Genomic DNA, 17,254 nt, shown 5'->3' on the forward strand with positions numbered 1-17,254 from the left:
GCGCGCGGCGCGGCGCGGGGGGCGGGACTCCTAGGGGCGCTCGGTGCACAGCCCGGGCGCGCGGGGCTGGCGGGCGCGCGGGGGCGGCGGGCGCGGCGCTGCCAATCGCAGACAAAGGCCGCCCCAGTGAATCATGTGGTGTTGGGGGAGGAAGTGCGGCTTATTTTCTTTCCTCCAGTCGCCGGGCTCTGGGTGGAGCGCGATGCTCGGAGACCCCCGCGGGGGCGGCGGCGGCCGCGAGCCCAGATGAAGCCCGAGCGCCCAGGCCGTGCCGTAGCGCCTCCGGCCCGATGGAGACCCAGCCGTGGGACCCCCTACGCAACGACTCGCTGCCGCCTACGCTGACCCCGGCCGTACCCCCCTACGTGAAGCTCGGCCTCACTATCGTCTACACCGTGTTCTATTCGCTGCTCTTCTTGTTCATCTACGTGCAGCTCTGGCTGGTGCTGCGCTACCGCCACAAGCGGCTCAGCTACCAGAGCGTCTTCCTCTTCCTCTGCCTCTTCTGGGCCTCCCTGCGGACGGTTCTCTTCTCCTTCTACTTCAAAGACTTCGTGGCGGCCAATGCGCTCAGCCCCTTCGTCTTCTGGCTGCTCTACTGCTTCCCCGTGTGCCTCCAGTTCTTCACCCTCACGCTGATGAACTTGTATTTCACGCAGGTGAGTCTCGGGAGGCCGCCCCCGCGGGCGGGAGGCACCTGGAGGGCGCTCACCTGGAGGGGGCGATGGCAGCCGCCGGGGCGGGTCACAGAGCCACCGGCCTGAGAGGGTCCGGGGAAGAAGCATTGGTTCTGGGGTGGTCCGAGCCCTGTCCTACCTGCAGGCCGTTGTCCCAGGTAACGCCCTCCCATTCCCAAGGGAGGCGAAGGAGAAGGGACAGGAAAGTGAGGGCTGGAGGCCACCCGCAGCCTCTGCCCTCAGCTCAGCATCACCCAGTGGGTATGGTCCTCCGTGCGCGAGGAGCAGCATCTCCGTGCACACAGGAGAATCGGTACTGATGGGAGGTGTGCCCCCCAGGGACACTCGAACCCTAGAGTTTTCCCTCTATCCCCTCATCCCAAAGGATCTAACCCCCCAGCCCGGAAAGATCACCTGCACGTTGGCCTCCAGGTTGGGGCCAGACACTGGCTTTGTGAGGCAGGGTGGGACTGCCCTGGTTTGGATGGCATGTTTTGAGCCTCCAGAGTGGGAGCCCTGCTGAAGTGCAGCTTGCTAACTCATTCCACAGGATTGCTAAACAGCAGTCGGGGCAACACCCAGCTCCTGAGCTGATGCGGCGGGAAGTCAGGGTTGCTGTCTGAGCTCATCTGAGAGGCCCCGAGAAAAAGCCGTAAAAGTTTGCTGGGGCCCTTTTACAGGCACACGGGAGTCGTTTTAGGAGGCAGATTGTTAATAAGCTAATGGGAGAACGTGCGAATTGACTTGGCTGCTGTGACGGTTGACTTAATGAAGTACAGTAATTGGAAAGTACTTTGCAAATACTGTGTAAAGCATTGCATAAAGGTGTAATAGCACAATACCGTCGTCATCATCATTGTCATCTCTGCTTCTCATTAGCTTTCCAAGCACTAAAATGTCCATTTTCACTAGGACCCTGCCCAGGGGTAAGGCACCAACCACATCACCTGGTAAGGGGAATTTGTGCCAGCAAGCATTCCATTCCTTTTAATAGTGTCCTTATTTATTAAAAGAAAATGCTGTTGATTTAAAAAAAAAAAAAAAAGGAAAAAAAGAAAAGTTAGAAAACGCATTGCCCTGGTGTAGTGGGAGCCCCTGACTGAAAATTTGGAGGAAATACTTTTGGCTAAAAACTAACATATGTATCCTTTAGTAGCTATTATAATCTTATCAAAAGGGATCTATACTCAAAGCCTTCTCCTCGGTCCAGCGTATCAACATATTTTCCAGTCCACAAGTAATGTGTATCATCTGTCCAAATACAACTTTTAAACCCGAAAACCAGTTCAGGCAGTCAGCTACATTGCAGACACTCTGGCTTGTTCATTGGGTAGAAAGGACTGATTCCAGCAAGATACATAAGTCAGGTAGGTTGATGTTCCTTCAAGAACTGTGACGATGATCTGATTGCATATTGAGATCTTTATTCTGGTCCCTTTCTGAGAAAAAAAAGGACAGCGTAGAGCACTGCCATGGGTCTCTGGCACTCACATGCAAATTCTGCACTCAGAGCTGGATTAGGGGCAGGGCTTCACATTTTCTGCACCATCTGCTGGCTGGTGAGTAAATGCTGAGCGAGGGAAAGAGTGACCAGGCCGACAGCCTTGCAAGCCAAGAGGCTGCAAGCCACCACTCTAGCTTCTTTGTAACTGTCAGGACTTGTTTTCTTTATATCTCCAGGGTGGCTGGCAGGGGAAAGTGGTACTAACTGGTGGCATCTCAGACCCTGGCAGAGAAGCCATTCTCTGGCTTCCTGGCAAATACTCTGATACTTCTGGGGTGTTATAAAGGGGTTGCCCTTTGACTCCCTGCTCAGACGCCCCTCTCCCCCCTCCCCTCCCACATGCCTTCTCTTAGGCAAGGTTCTCAACCACTGGAATGGCTGGGGGACCTTTAAGGATTACTGCGGCCTGGGGCCCTTCTTAGAGCACATAAATCGGATTTCGGAGGGTGGCGGTTAGTGGCTAACAATGAAGAAGCATGTACTGTGTGCTAGGCATGGTTCTAAGCGGTTTGTCTTATTTATTCTTCCCAACAACCCTCTGAAGGAAGTACGGATGGTGTCCCCATTTTTCAGAGGCGGGTCAGGGAGGTTGTATGACTCGCTCAAGGTCACACGACCAGTGAGCCCTGGAGCCAGGAGTCGTACCCCCCCCCCCAACCCCCGCCTCCAGACCAGGCTGTACAGCAGAGGCTCCGAGGCCAAGGCTGCCAGCTTCTGGGCCAGGGCAGCCCTGCACGAGGCAGGTCTGTCTGCAGAGCTGGGGTGGAGGGTCTGGGGGCGGGAAGGGCCGGATTGGGGGGTGAGTTCAGCGGCGTCTGGGCAGCCGTCTCCCCCAGCTGTTCTCTCTCCTAATTTGGGGTCTGGCCCTCAGACTCCTGGGGTTCCTGGGTGTGACTGAATGCGGCGGGCTCAGCTGCCCCCTGGTTCAGCCTTGTCTTGAGCCCTGGGGCAGATTCCTGCCATTACAGGCTGGTTTGAGGAAGGAAAAGGAGAAGTGAGGCCTCTCAGTGGGGAAGAGGTGGTGTGATTACTGGACACTGAGGCAGGAGCCAGCACCTACTGTGCCTCAGAGTGCAGTGGGGAAGCTGCAGGGGGGTTACTGTGGGCGCCTGGGGCTCAGGGGGCCAGCAAAGGCCTGTGAATCCGGGCAGCACCTGGCGTGTCTCCCAGGGCCAGTTACTGACCTCCTGCAGGACAAGGGCAGCCCTAGTGCTCTCCCCAGGGTTGGAGCGGGTTAAAGGAGGTGCCCTCTGTGCTGCGTCCTTCCACCCCTCCTCTCTCTCAGTTAAGGTGCTCTTTCTGCATCTCCTAATAGCCGGAGCCCAGGCTCTGGCCAAACCACAGTCCTGAACGTCAGACCCCAGCACTGGCTCGGCCCTTTATCAGCCCACTGTGTCATTGAAATAATTTTTCCCACCAACCTGCAGCTTTTATGTTTGTCAAATGGCAGTGGCCCTGGGCCTCCCATTGCGGGGAGGATGGAAGTCACCAGTTCCTCACAGCTGTAGCTCGCAACGCTGAGAGTCGAAGCGACTGGGGGGTCCAGCCCTTCATTCTGCAGATGAGGCAGCCGAGGCCTCGGGGATTCTGGTGACTTGTGCTGGGTCCCCCAGCCAGGCACACAGAGCCAGGAAGAGTGCTTGCTGCACACAACACCCTGCAACTCAATGCATCCTGGTCCGGGAACGAGGAGGCAGCTGGAAGGCTAATCCAGGGACCCTGTCCTCTCCACCCCACCGGGAAAAGGGAGGTGGTGACCTTAGGCATAAGTGGATCTCACTATGGCTCTTGGCAGTCAATTTAATCAAGAAATGTTTACCGAATCTGTTGTGTGCCAGGCCCTAATCTAGGAGTTGTGAAGAGGGAAGCTTCTAGGCCTCTTGATGATTATGAAGAAGTAAGAAGCTTAGGAACACACACTTAGGAAGCCTTTGCTGGTCCCCAAGTACCTTATTTCAAAGCTAGGAGCACACAGTTGCACAGGGGCCGGGAATCCTCACCTCTGCACCAACCGTGGCTGCCCGGCCCCTGGCAGCGGCTCCTCGTGGTCACTCAGTGGACTCACAGCTGCCAGAGCTGTGTGTGTGTGTGTGTGTGTGTGTGTGTGTGTGTGTGTGTGCGTATACACACACACACATGCAGGACCAGGAGAAGTTTCTTTATTAACGTTCAGTCTACCATCTACCACCAGCACTCCCCAGGAAGTCACTTCCTGATTTTACTTCTAAAAACTGCCCCCCAAGAAGAAGCTTTCCAATTTTAACAGCCCGATTTCGCAAGATCTGTCCTCCAAGCACTAGCTCTTTGTTCTCTCTGTCCCCCACTCTTGTGGCTTCAATGCCGAAGGGCTCACCTGCCAACGTCAGGGGAACCAAATTTCCTTCACGGCCTCCGCACTCGTGGGAACAGTTAGCCTCTTCTCAGTGTATCTGAGCTCCAGCCCATTGACCAGGAAGCCGTGAATTCTCAACAGCAGAGGCTGAGCTGAGAACGGTCAGCGTTGTCCCTGTGCTGTGAGCCCAGACCTGTGGCTCCCATTCCCATTGGAGCCTGGGTCTGGTCCCACACACCCTCAGTCAGCTCGGAGGTTCCGGGTGGAGCAGTGAGGACTGGTCTGATTGGATAAGAGCATTGATGAAATTGATGCCACTCATCCGAATGACATCCCTAAGAGTGTCAGGTTTTTGGAAGCATCATAATGTGTGATCCCAGGATCTGTTTTCATCCACTGATTCCTGATCGCCTTGCAGTTCCAGGGAGAGGAGAGAAGCCTCTTCCCTGTTCTAGGTCTGGCACGTCTGTTATCTCAGGACGGAAATGGCCTCAGCACACAGGTGACCATACCTGGCACGTAGGCACCCCCAGAGGTCCGCAGAGGCTTGTAAATATTTTACTTTTGATTCATCCTGTGGCTAAAGTTTAGAGCCTGTTAACCTCTGAGGACAGAGGAGGTCCGAGTGGTTTTACTCTTGAGTGGGTTATTTCCTCAAACTTGGGCGTGGAGGACGCAGGAAAGGAAGTCCAGACAGTGCCCGAGTCAGTATTTTAAACCTTTTGTGTCACATATGGTCTCTGTTGCATGTTGTTTTTTCTTTTTTAGACATCTCTTCAAAAACATAAAAACGATTCTTAGCTCACAGGCCATACGGTAACAGGCTGCAGGCTGAACTTGGTCCTCAGCACAAGGTTAGGACAAAGCTGGCATGTGTCACCAAGCTCCCATCCCACCTTGCTGTTATTTTTACTGTGACAGGTCCTTCGGGCACGTTGGAAACAGGCCGTGGCGTCTCAGCTTGTGGTTAGAGTGTTGTTCACTCAGTGAACAGATCTCATCAATCACCTGCACACAGGTGTCTGGGCTCAGAGACAGTAAGCTGGAATTCGTGCCCTGAGGGGCCACAGACTATAGGGAAAGACAGACAAACTGAGGCGGCAGTGCCGGGAGCCACATGCCACCCACAGCCCCCGGGGGAGGGGGGACCTGTCCCGGCCTGCGAGGCGCGGGGGAGCTGGGGAGACACAGACGAGGGGCCTTGGGCTGGACATCTTGTGATGTCACCTTTAATGACAGACACACCGGTCAGGCTACATAGTGTGTAAAGCACAGGGTAAACGTGTGCACACACTGCTCTCCTCGCTTCCCAGACCTAAGAGCCGTCAGAGGTCACGTTGCCCATCAGGCCATGTGACGGTCTGTTGGTTGTGTGTGACTGGGGGCAGACAGGGAGGGACGTGGGCCGAATGTGAGCCCGGCTGGCTTCTGTGGGCCCAGCCCCGGCAGGACCACAGCCCTGTCCTGATGAGACGGCATCACTGTCTGCACAGAGGCCCTGGTCCTCCCAACTTTCAGTCGCAGTCTACTGACATGAACTTGGAGACACATTTCACTCACTCGACAAGTATGTCCTTAAAATTGGGGTGAAATTCACGTCCCGTAAAATTAACCATTTTAATATGTATGACTTAGTGGCATTTAGTACATTCACATTATTATGCAACGATCACCTCTGTTCAGTTCCAGAACATTTTCATCCCTCCAAAAAGACCCTCCACGCCCATTGAGCAGTCACTCCCTTTCCCCCGCTCACCCCAGTCCCTGGCGGACACCGATCTACTTTCTGTGGACTGGCCTGTCGTGGATACTTCACATCAAAAGAATCATACACTAAGTGGCCTTCCGTGTCTGGCTTCTTTCACTCAGCATGACGTTTTCGAGGTTCATCCGTGTCGTAGGGTGTGTCACTAGCCCATTCCTTTTAAAGGCTGGCTGACGTTCCATCACAAGTGTGTTCCACAGTTCGCTTACCCACTCATCTGCAGAGGGACACTAAGGTTGCTTCAGCACATGTTTCTGAGTGTCTGTTATTCCCTGGAGGCTGTGCAGATTGGGTGAAGGTCACACGTAGTTCCTGCTTTCAGGGAACTTGGCGTTGAACAGGGAGAAGAAGAGACCACATAAATTCCATCTCCATGGTGCCAGTGGCCCATGTGACTTAGTGACAGTCCTTACAGTGGTGACACCAGGTGTGAGATGTTTCTGATAGAAGATTGGGGGCTTAATTCACTCCGTCATCTCTGTAATTCTCCCTCTAGGACACACGCTTTAAACAGAACCAATGGCTTTGCTAGTATTTAAGTGTAAGTCAAATCCTTTCGCCCTGCTTTATTCACGGCAGCCTCTTGGGGTCCAGGCCACCACCAGGATGGAAGAGTGAAGCTGGGGGAGGACTGGCCCCGACCCTTGGGGCCATGCGGAGCTGTGTCACCCCTCCCACGACAGACTTGGTGGCATATGTTGCTTCCTCTTGGGTTCTCCCTGCTCGGGGTGGGACATTCTCAGTTCCCTTCATTGCTTCTGATGGGATGCAGGTTTGTCCCTCACCATCCTGGTCATTATCCCAGGTGCCTCCATCCAGTGTCCTTCAGTGAGTTGGGGGCAGCGCAGCAGCAGACACGCGTCTCGCTCCCCGAGAGCAGTTTCTGTCACCACGTTCCTTCCCCTGGAGGAGGTACCGCCGGCAGTCCTCTTGGTCAGGATACAGGAGCATTCTCTGACCTTGTCTGAGTCTGTTTGGCTGCTACAATGAAACACGACAGACTGGGCAGCTTCAACACCAGCAATTTCTTTTTCCTTTTCTTTCTTTCTTTTTTTTTTTTTTAACAATCCATTGCTTTCTTTTTTTCTTTAAAAATTTTTTATTTTATATTGGAGTATAGTTGATTTACAGTGTTGTTAGTTTCAAGTGTGCAGCAGAGTGATTCAGTTATACATATACATATATTGGTTCTTTTTCAAATTCTTTTCACATTTAGGATTATTACAAGATATTGAGTCCCCTGTGCTATACAGTAGGTCCTTGTTGGTTGTCTGTTTTATCTATAGTGGTGTGTATTTGTCAGTCCCAAACTCCTAATTTATCCCCCCCGCTCCACCTCTCCCCTTTGGTAACCATAAGTTTGTTTTCTATGCCTGTGAGTCTGTTTCTCTTTTGTAAATAAGTTCTTCTGTATCATTTTTTTTAGATTTCACATATGAGTGATATATTTGTCTTTCTCTGTCTGACTTACTTTCCTTAGTATGATAATCTCTGGGTCCATCCACGTTGCTGCAAATGGCGTTATTTCATTCTTTTTTATGGCTGAGTACTATTCCATTGTATATATGTACTACATCTTCTTTGTCCATTCATCCGTTGATGGACATTTAGGTTACTTCTATGTCTTGGCTATTGTAAATAGTGCTGCTATGAACATTGGGGTGCGTGTACCTTTTCGAATTATAGTTTTCTCTGGATATATGCCCAGGAGTGGGATTGCTGGATTGTGTGGTAGCTCTATTTGTAGTTTTTTAAGGAGCCTCCATACTGTTCTCCATAGTGGCTGCACCAGTTTACATTCCCACCAACAGGGTAGGAGGGTTCCCTTTTCTCCACACCCTCTCCAGCATTTATTGTTTGTAGACTTTTTGATGATGGCTGTTCTGACTAACACTAGACACTTTGCTCTCTCAGGAGGCTGGTCGCCTGAGGGCAGGGTGTCGGTAGGGTCGGGCTCTGGCAAGGGCCTCTTCCTGCTTGCAGACAGCCGGCTTCCCGTCGTGTCCTCACGTGGTAGGGAACAGAGGGAGGCTCCTTGGGGTCCCTTTGATAAGAGCACCAATCCCACCCACGAGGACTCCACCCTCTTGACCTAAGTGTTCAGAGGCCTCACCTCCTAATACCATCACAGTGGGGGTTAGGATTTCAACCTGTGAATTTGGGGCGGACACAAACATGTAGTTCATAAAAAATACCACACTGCTCCCAGCAAGGGCAAGAGTTCCAGGAAACCTCAGAATTGTCCTTCTTTCCGAGGCAGAAAGTTATTTTCTGGAGGGAAAAAAACCCCTGAGGCATCTTCACTACCTATTCTGTAGTTCGTACATCATTTGCCGAGAGCATTGGGGTCCAGTGGCGAGCCGTGGCCCGATGCTGCTGCAGCCACACGAAAGCCTGAAGCCTTGGGGCCCAGCTGGCTGGTAACCCAGCTAAGCTTCCTAGGTGGAGAAATGTATCTTCCGTGCTATGGTGTGTTACCTTATTTAAGCCTTTACCTTATTTAAGCGTTTAGAACAATTATGGGCAGGGCCCTGGCAGGTAAACTGTGAACTGCCATCGTGGCAGGAGCAGTTCAGAAACATCATACCGAACATGGTACCTTGTGTGGCCACAGCCCTCCCTCCCGCAGAGGGAGACGCCTGCCAGGGAGGCTGATGGGCATTGTTCACCTCCACCTGCACCAGTGAGGTGACCTGGGCTGCCCTGGGGGCGGCTGGGCCCACATCCCTCCCCTACAAGTCAGGCCCACCCCCACTTAGAAGCAAGGCTGCAGCGATCCCTGTGGGGCTGGGATCCCTCTGGGAACTTCGTGTCATCGTTTTGAAAGGAGAAGTTACCGTGATGAACATTTGTACTGACCCTCTTATCTTACAGGGGGACCCTGAGGCCCAGGAGCGTAAAGAGAGTTTATCGGGGGTGAGCAAAGAAGCAGGTTCAGGGAATTCCCTGGTGGTCCAGTGGTCAGGGCTTGGTGCTTTCACTGCCGTGGGCCTGGATTCAATCCCTGGTCCGGGAACTAAGATCCCACCAGCCGAGCGCGGCCGAAAAAAAAAAAAAAAGGCAGGTTCATGGCAGTCTGGCCAGCTGCGCGCCCCTGAACCCAGACGCTCGGGTAGCAAGAGGTGACACAGGAAAAATCAGGGCGCCTGAAGGCCAGCGTTCAGTGTGTCGTCAGGTGGCCTTGAGGGCCTTTGGACAGGCGTGCCCTCCAGGGTGCTGCTGCCCGTCGTGGGTGGTACCTGTGGGCCTGACTTGACCAGTGTGGAGCCCAGAGCCTGCGGGGTGGCCTGGCGGGTGCTGGTGATGTTGGATGGAGGTGCAGTTCAGTTGATAGGGACAGAGAGGCTCTGGTGAGCCGCCGGGGCGGGTGGAGGAGAGAGGAGCTTGGCTGGACCCCTGGGAACTGGAGCAGGAGAGGAGCCTTCAGGAAGGGAGGGGACAGGTGGAGACGCCTGTATCCCGCGAGAGCTCATCCCTTCATCATTTGCAAAGGGGTCCTGAGACTACAGGGCAGAGAAGTGTGAGGCTGAGCTCCTGCCTTCGTGGGGCTCCCAGGCTGACTGGGGATAGGACACACACACACACACACCCCCACACCCCCCCCCCACGCCTGAGGAGGGCTCTCCGGTGCTGGCTCAGCTGGACAGGAAGGGCAGCAGAGCTCTCAGGAGAGCGGGAGAAGGCTGAGGATGCTTCCAGGGAGTTCTGGGCTTTACAGAAGTTCAGAGGAGAGGCAGCATCATCGTTGGTCCCGAGATCACAAATGAAAGCAGCTCGCCTAAGTGCTGGGGGGCCTCTGTCCCGACGGTCAGCGTGAGGCCAGGCAGTGAGTAGGGCTCGCTCCCTGAACCACGCACTTGCCAAGTTCAAAGACAGGAGATGACAGGGTGAAGACCTGACCTTGGGAGCCAGTCACCTCCCTGGGGGCCTGTCACACCTGCCCAGGTGGGGACACAGAGCATGCCTTGGCTCCAGGCTGCTGCACCCAGAATGACTTGGCATGGACAGCATACTCCTTTTTCTATCATGGGGTTCCGTGGCTTTTTTTGAGGAAATTTTATTTTTCATTGAAGCATAGTTGATTCACGGTGTTGTGTTAGTTTCAGGTATCCAGCCAAGTGATTCAGTTATACATATACATAAATCTATTCTTTTTCAGCTTCCTTTCCCTTATGGGGAGTAGAGTTCCCTGAGCTGTACAGTTGGTCCTTGTTGGTTATCTATTTTACGTATTCTGTGGCTTTAAAAACAGGGCCAGTGTCTGCAGACATAGAGACATCGCCGCCCTCTCTGTCTTAGAGAGTTGACCTTGCGGGGATTGCTATGCAAAGGGAGACGTCCTGCATTTGAATTCAGCGGGCTCCAAAAATTTAAAAACTGCAGGTTGAGTCACCCTGCTCTGGTGAATGAGGTTGCTTAGCATGTGGAAACACAGACTAATGACTGTCACCCAGGGCGACCAGGGCCTCAGGGTTTGCATAATTTCCCCAATATATCAGGAAGTGGCCAACAGAGAGGGATCACAAGCGCAAATCGTGAATGTGTCAGTGGTTCCTAAACTTCTTGAGTACGAAAGTTCCTTTTATGGTCAAGAGAGCATTTATGATCACAGTTCAGTAGCTGTGCATTTAGAATCGTGGTTTGAGAGCGTTTGCAGGGACTGGTAGTAATAATATAGCAGCAGGAGGGGCAGCAAACACATAAATGCTGAGATAGTGTCTGGTAGGTGGCAGGCATTTGGCTGAGTACTCTTATCTGTGGTAATTCACCTAATCTTCACAAAAACCTATGAGATGGGCACTATTATTAGTCTCATTTTACAGATGAGGTACTTGAAGCACAGAGAGGTTAGGTAACTTTTCTAAGGTCACACAGCTGATTATTGGTGGAGCCAAGATTCAAGCCCAGGGGAGCCAGCTCCGGAGTCCACACTCTTTTTTTTCCTCCAAGTTTTTATAATATATACATATACATACATACATACATACATACATACATTTATTTATTTATGCATGCATGCATGCATGCATGCATAACCCGCCCAGCATGGGTTGCAGGATCTTAGTTTCCTGACCAGGGATCAAACCAGGGCCATGGCAGCTCCTCCATGAACTGAGTCCTAACCACTGGACCGCCAGGGAATTTCCCAGAGTCCACACTCTTAACCATCTTTAGGCGTCTCTCTGCTGGAGATGGACACACAGCTGTGACCTGCAGACGGTGGAATACCCAGCCTTAGTGAGAACGCATGAATGAGAGCCAAGTGTCTCAGCATCGATACATTGTAAATACCTTGTGACAGGTGAGCAGACAAGTTGCAGAAGCGTATGGAAGGCGTTGATTCGAACAAAGTGAGAAACCATGCAAGATGGGACTATATATTGTTTATCCTCGTAAAAGTAGAAGCCTGCTGGCTATCAGAACACCAAAGTCAGGTGGCCATTCCCTCTGCAGAGGAGGGAGGGATCAGAACCAAGGAGAGAGACGCTGGGGGCTTCGATGGTGTCTTTTTCTTTATTAGAAATAAAATGAACTGGAGCAAACAGGGCAGTGTCAAAGGTGACTGAACTGCATGGTGGGTAGTGAATTTTGGTTACTTTATTTCTTTGTGTATATGTGACATAGTTTATAGTAAAGTTTAAACCTACTATAAATGTGTAACATTTTCAAACGAATTTGCATACATACATTTAAAAATAGTATGTGAGAGAGAGAGAGGAGGAGGAGGCAGAGATTGGTTTAGACATGCGTCTGTGCTTGGTGCACACAGAGTTACAGACCTTTTTGGTTACTGTGAGGGTCTCCAGGGGCCTCAGCCCCCGGGCGGGACCACAGACACAGAAGCAGGTGTGCAGCCTGGGCCTGGGGTCTGGAGCCTGTTCAGGATGGGAGGGTTGTGAAGTGTCCACCTGCCTGTTTTCTTCTAAAGGGGCAGCGCTTCAGGAAGAGGTGGCACCGAAGCGGAGACTCGGTGACACGGGTCGTGCTCTGGGGGGGGTGGGGGTGGGTGTGGAATTTATAAAGCAAAATGGCCACATAGAGAAATTGTGAATAAAGTGCAGGTCTGGAGGCATAGCGCTTCATTGAGCTGTCACGGACGCTGCCTCTGGGGACAGAAGAGGTTACTTTTGTTTAGTTTCTCTGAATGCACAAGGGTCACTGTCATCCCCACAAGGAAGAGCCTGGGATGTTTCTGCCAGAAGCAGCCAGCATGCTTCATTAGGAAGAATGATTGTAAAGCGGCAAAGACCAGCTGGGGTTGGCAGGAGGAAAACACAGGCAAGCAGGACTTCAAAGGGTGGGAACAGAAGGGGTGAGCCGTTCAGGGGCTGTGATTTATGGGGGGAGGGAGGCCGAGGGCAGCAGCTGCTTCTAGAACCTTTGTACTTCTGTCACCCGTGTACGTCATAGGCGGCTCTCTGGGCCCTCCTGCGTCATCCGGGAGGTGGCGGGAAGGGCCTGGGGTTGCCCAGAGGGCACAGAGCTCCACGGGTGGGCGGGAGGGGGGCTGGGAACAGAGGCGGGCTCTCCCCACCCCAGCCTCCCTCCCTGGGGCCAGCTTGGGGGTGGGGACGTCCTCCCGCTTCCCCAAACTGGAATTAAACCTTCAGAAAGTCACCTGGCTTTCCTGTCCTGGGCGTCAGTTCTAGGTAGGACTCCGCAAGGCCGTGGAAATGATGCTGAGACCGACAGGAAAATGGGTGCGGGGAAGATGCTTTAGTCCCACAACAGGATGGGAGTTTCCATGGAAACTGCTGCTCTGCCCCTCTCTCTTGGCCGCACCCCTGCCTCCTGCCTCTCCCTCCCTCTGCTCTGCCATCCCGGGGGGTCCCGGGGCCCAGGCTCCTGATCTTAAACCAGGTCCTAGTGCCCTTGAATAATCTCTCTCGCATTTCACAAACACATTTTTAAAGAGTAGCCGATGCTCTAGAATAGACTCCCCGCTGCCACTTCCTCCTGCCTCCCCCCACTTCCCCTCCAGGCCCCTCCCCATCTGCCCAGCTCCCCACGGTTATACAGTCCTACTTATGAGCAGCGTCTGGCACCCTGATGGTCCCTCACCCAGGCCCCTCTCTCCCCTTTTGCCCGCCTACGTGCCACTGGCACCCCCGGGCCAGCTCCTTGCCTGCTGTTCTGCTCCTTTATGTTGACTGAGACCAGTTCACACTCTGTACTGTTCTCCATTTAAAGCTCTACATCCACAGACTTGCCCAACCATCACCACCATCAATTTCAGAACATTTTTTTTTATGGAAGTATCATTGATTTACAAGGTTGTGTTCATTTCTGCTGTACAGCACAGTGATTCAGTTATGCATATATACACATTCTTTTTCAGATTCTTTTCCATTATGGTTTATCGCAGGATATTGACTATAGTTCCCTGTGCTCTACAGTAGGACCTGTTGTTTATCCATCCTACAGATAATAGTTTGCATCTGCTAACCCCAGACTCCCAATCCATCCCTCCCTCACCCTCACCCCCGCTTGGCAACCACAGGTCTGTTCTCTATGTCTGTGAGTCTGTTTCTGGTTCATAAAAGTTCAGAACATTTTTTTGTCACCCCCAGAAGAAACCCTGGAGCCCTTAGCAGTCACCCACACTTCTCCCCAACCCCCCAGACCCAGGCAACCGCTAAGCTACATTCTGCCTTTGTTTTCCCTGTAAGCATACACCTCTGTTTTCACCTTCTCTCTGAACCCCTAGTCCAGGCCCTTTGTCTCTGGTCCCCCACCCCTGCCCCCCCTCTAAAAGCACAGCTCTGATTTCAGATTGTGTGGCTTCTACTGAAAGCCTTCTGATTCTCTTACGGGGAGGTGCATGTGCCTTACCTGACTAAAGGCTGCTGCCTGGACTTGTATCCTAGCCTAGCCTGCTGCCCACCTGGCCCACCCCAGGGGGTCCAGGTTCCCCTCAGGCTGTCTCACTTCCTCACAACTCACACCCCCCTCACACCATGTCTGTATCTGGTTGTAGTTTCTGGAGGTCAGGACCAACGTTTCCCTATTTTCACAATTCTCGGTTCCAGATCTGGCGCTCAGTGTCAGCTGACCCGTCACCAATACTGAATGTGGGGAGAATTTGAATTTTTGTCTGACCTCACTTGTTCCTCAGCCACTCACAGGTCCCTGCCGTCCTGCCCTCCCATCTGGCAGGTCTGGTTTTGCAGGGAGCCGGCGGAGCCCGCACTGTCCGTAGCAGGGGCTATAAGATATGAAGGAGTAATTCGTCCTTGTCTGCCTCCCCCTCAGGAGCCCTGTCCTCCTCCCAGCCGGATTCCTGCTGAGGTCAGTGGGAGCCAACGCAGACTCTAGGAGATGGGCAGCCCGATAAGAGAGCAGGAGTCAGCCCCGGAGGGTTAGCTCCACTTCTGGGCACTAATCAATCTTCAGTGAATTTCCCTGGAACGCAGATAGGAGTGGGGGAGGGGTGAGTAGGAGAGTTTAGAATTTTTTTTTTTGAAAACTTGGTCCAGACATTTATGTCCTGTATTTAATGAGGGCAAAAATGACGCTGCAATTAAATGTATACTGTGTCAGTTTAAAATGCCAGGAATTTAAATGCAACTTTGAGCAACTTAGGTTTAAGGATTAACTTGAGGACAGGGCAGAGTTTCTAAGCACAACTTGCAAAGGCCCAGGTGAATTCAAGACATAAACAGTTGACCCTTGAACAACATGGGTCCGCCTAGATGTGGATTTTTTTTCCACAGTGGATACTACAGAACTACATGATCTGCGGTTGGTTGAATCTGTGGTTACAAGGAAGCCGCCTTTATGCTGTAGGCCCATGATAAATTCTACTTGGATTTTCACCTGCATGGAGGGTCAGGGAGCCCCTGACCCCCTCGTCGTTCAGGGGTCAACCGTAATTGCCACAAATTATAAAGAGTGGACAGAGCTTTTACAAATCATGGTTGAGGCTTTGATTTTGATGTCGTTATCTGTCACCGTGGCTTTCAGCTTAGAGAGGATCAAACGGTTTATTTCGTATCAGACTGTCCCCTTACCTGGTGATGACTTTTCTCCTCCAGGCTGCGATGTGGACTTAATGAGGATCTAAGTTTTGCGGGGTCTCTCCATCTTTTACAGGATGGGGCTTTGGGTTCCTTTTGGGGTAGAATGCTTTGACCTGGGGAACCCCTTGATTGGTGCTCACGGGGGTGAAGGCTGAGTATGATTTTAAAGTTGTCATTTTTTCTTGTTTGTTGTTGTGATTATTATTATTATTATTGCTGTTATTAAGGCTGCAGTGAACATCCTACCTGTGCTTAGCACCTTTAAGGGCAGTGTTTCCCAAACTCTGTTCCCTGGAACACTCATTAGGTACACCTTCAGTGGCCAAATAAGTTTGGGAAATTGCTGCATACCTTGCGTTTCCCTTGAAGATTTACAACATAGAGTAATTAGCTTTTTAAAGGCTCTGGGAATTCTTGCAGGGAAAATCTAGATAGCCTAGCAGTTTCTAAATTTGTTCGCTGACCTAACGCCTATTTCCAGTCACCTTTATGAATTCCCAGTTCTGTGGGCGCACCTTGAGAGAAACCCAGCCTCAGAGTCAGTTCTTACAAGGAGAATTATGGGGGCAAAGCATGTGATTGTTTATAAAGCTCGAGTCCTGGACCAGATATTTGATAGTCATGGCTGGGAACCCTGACCTTCGCTGTGTTCCAGGAAGGGGCTTCTGGGGTCCAGGCTGGCCTCCCACCCCTGACTCCTTTCAGTTCATCGTCCATACGGCATGTACATTCGGGGCTGCAGGGACCATGGGGAGTAAAGAAACGTCTCTTATTTTATTTATGGAGGAGGATGGTGCACAGGTGGGCTATGCTTCCACTTGGGAGGGTTCACTGCTTTTGCAACTCTTGGCTGGGGGTGTGGATCTGCAGGTCTCGGGCCCTGAAGACCCAGCGCTGGCCGAGTGGTGGCAGTGAGCTGGGTGCCCCATGGGCCACGGGTTGACCCTGGTCCGTGCATGTGCTCTCGTGCCGTCCTGGTGGGACCAGGAGCCGCCTGGGTGAGACCAGGAGGCTGAGACCAAGGAACAGGAAGAGTTGATGTGCTCATCACGCGGCCGAGCCCCCGACCTGCAGATCAGCCCCCTGTGCCCAGACCACCTGAGCCCATGGCCTTTCTGGGTTGCATCTCCTCTTGTCATTTGCCCAGTCCAGGTTTTCCCTCACCAGTAGGGACCATAACCCTGTTGAAGGCAGAACCGGTCAAATTTTTCTTGCATCCGTGACAGCAATTTACACCGAGCTGAGTCCATAGGACGGTACGACCTGTGGGTGGTTTCTGGGAGCCCAGCGATGGCCCTGGCGTATGAGAGTCAACTGAGTTACCTGCCACCGAGTAAGCCCCCCAAGGGTGGCGAAATAGTAAAACGATATTTGTATATTTCGTCGACAAGTTCAAACACTTTTTAAAAAATACTGTAGTTTCAATATCATATGATATCACTTATGTGTGGAATCTAAAAAAATGGGACAATTTAACTTATTTACAAAACAGAAATACACTCACAGACATAGAACACAAACATGGTTACTGAAGAGGAAAGCGGGGGGATAAATTAGGAGTTTGGAATTAACACATACAAGCTACTATATGTAAAACAGATAAACAACAAGGACATACAGTATAGCACAGGGAACTATATTCACATCTTATAAAAACCTATAATGGAAAAGAATCTGAAACAGAATATATATATATATATATATATGTATATACACACACACACACGTATGTGTATGTGTAACTTAATCACTTTGCTGTACACCTGAAACTAACACAACATTGTAAATTAACTATACTTCAATTTAAACATGGTTTAAAAAATACTATAGTTTCTTCTCCCTTTTTTTTTAACTTCCTGATGAAATTTGAATTTTTATTTATTTATTTATTTATTTATTACATCTTTATTGGAGTATAATTGCTTTACAATGGTGTGTTAGTTTCTGCTTTATAAC

General features: G+C 51.5%; 1 protein-coding gene across 1 annotated transcript in view; it reads left to right on the forward strand.

Moving 5' to 3' along the window:
• The first annotated feature begins 91 nt into the window (after positions 1-91).
• Positions 92-17,254, forward strand: part of GPR137B (G protein-coupled receptor 137B) — a 50,131-nt gene continuing 32,968 nt past the window's right edge. The window contains exon 1 of the mRNA XM_029244556.1: positions 92-659. Coding sequence (XP_029100389.1) covers positions 291-659 — 369 coding nt within the window. The 5' untranslated portion in view covers positions 92-290. The remainder of the gene's footprint in view (positions 660-17,254) is intronic.

Source organism: Monodon monoceros, unplaced genomic scaffold (assembly GCF_005190385.1).
Source record: "Monodon monoceros isolate NGI ecotype Baffin Bay Population unplaced genomic scaffold, NGI_Narwhal_1 Super_Scaffold_4, whole genome shotgun sequence".
NCBI lineage: Eukaryota > Metazoa > Chordata > Mammalia > Artiodactyla > Monodontidae > Monodon > Monodon monoceros.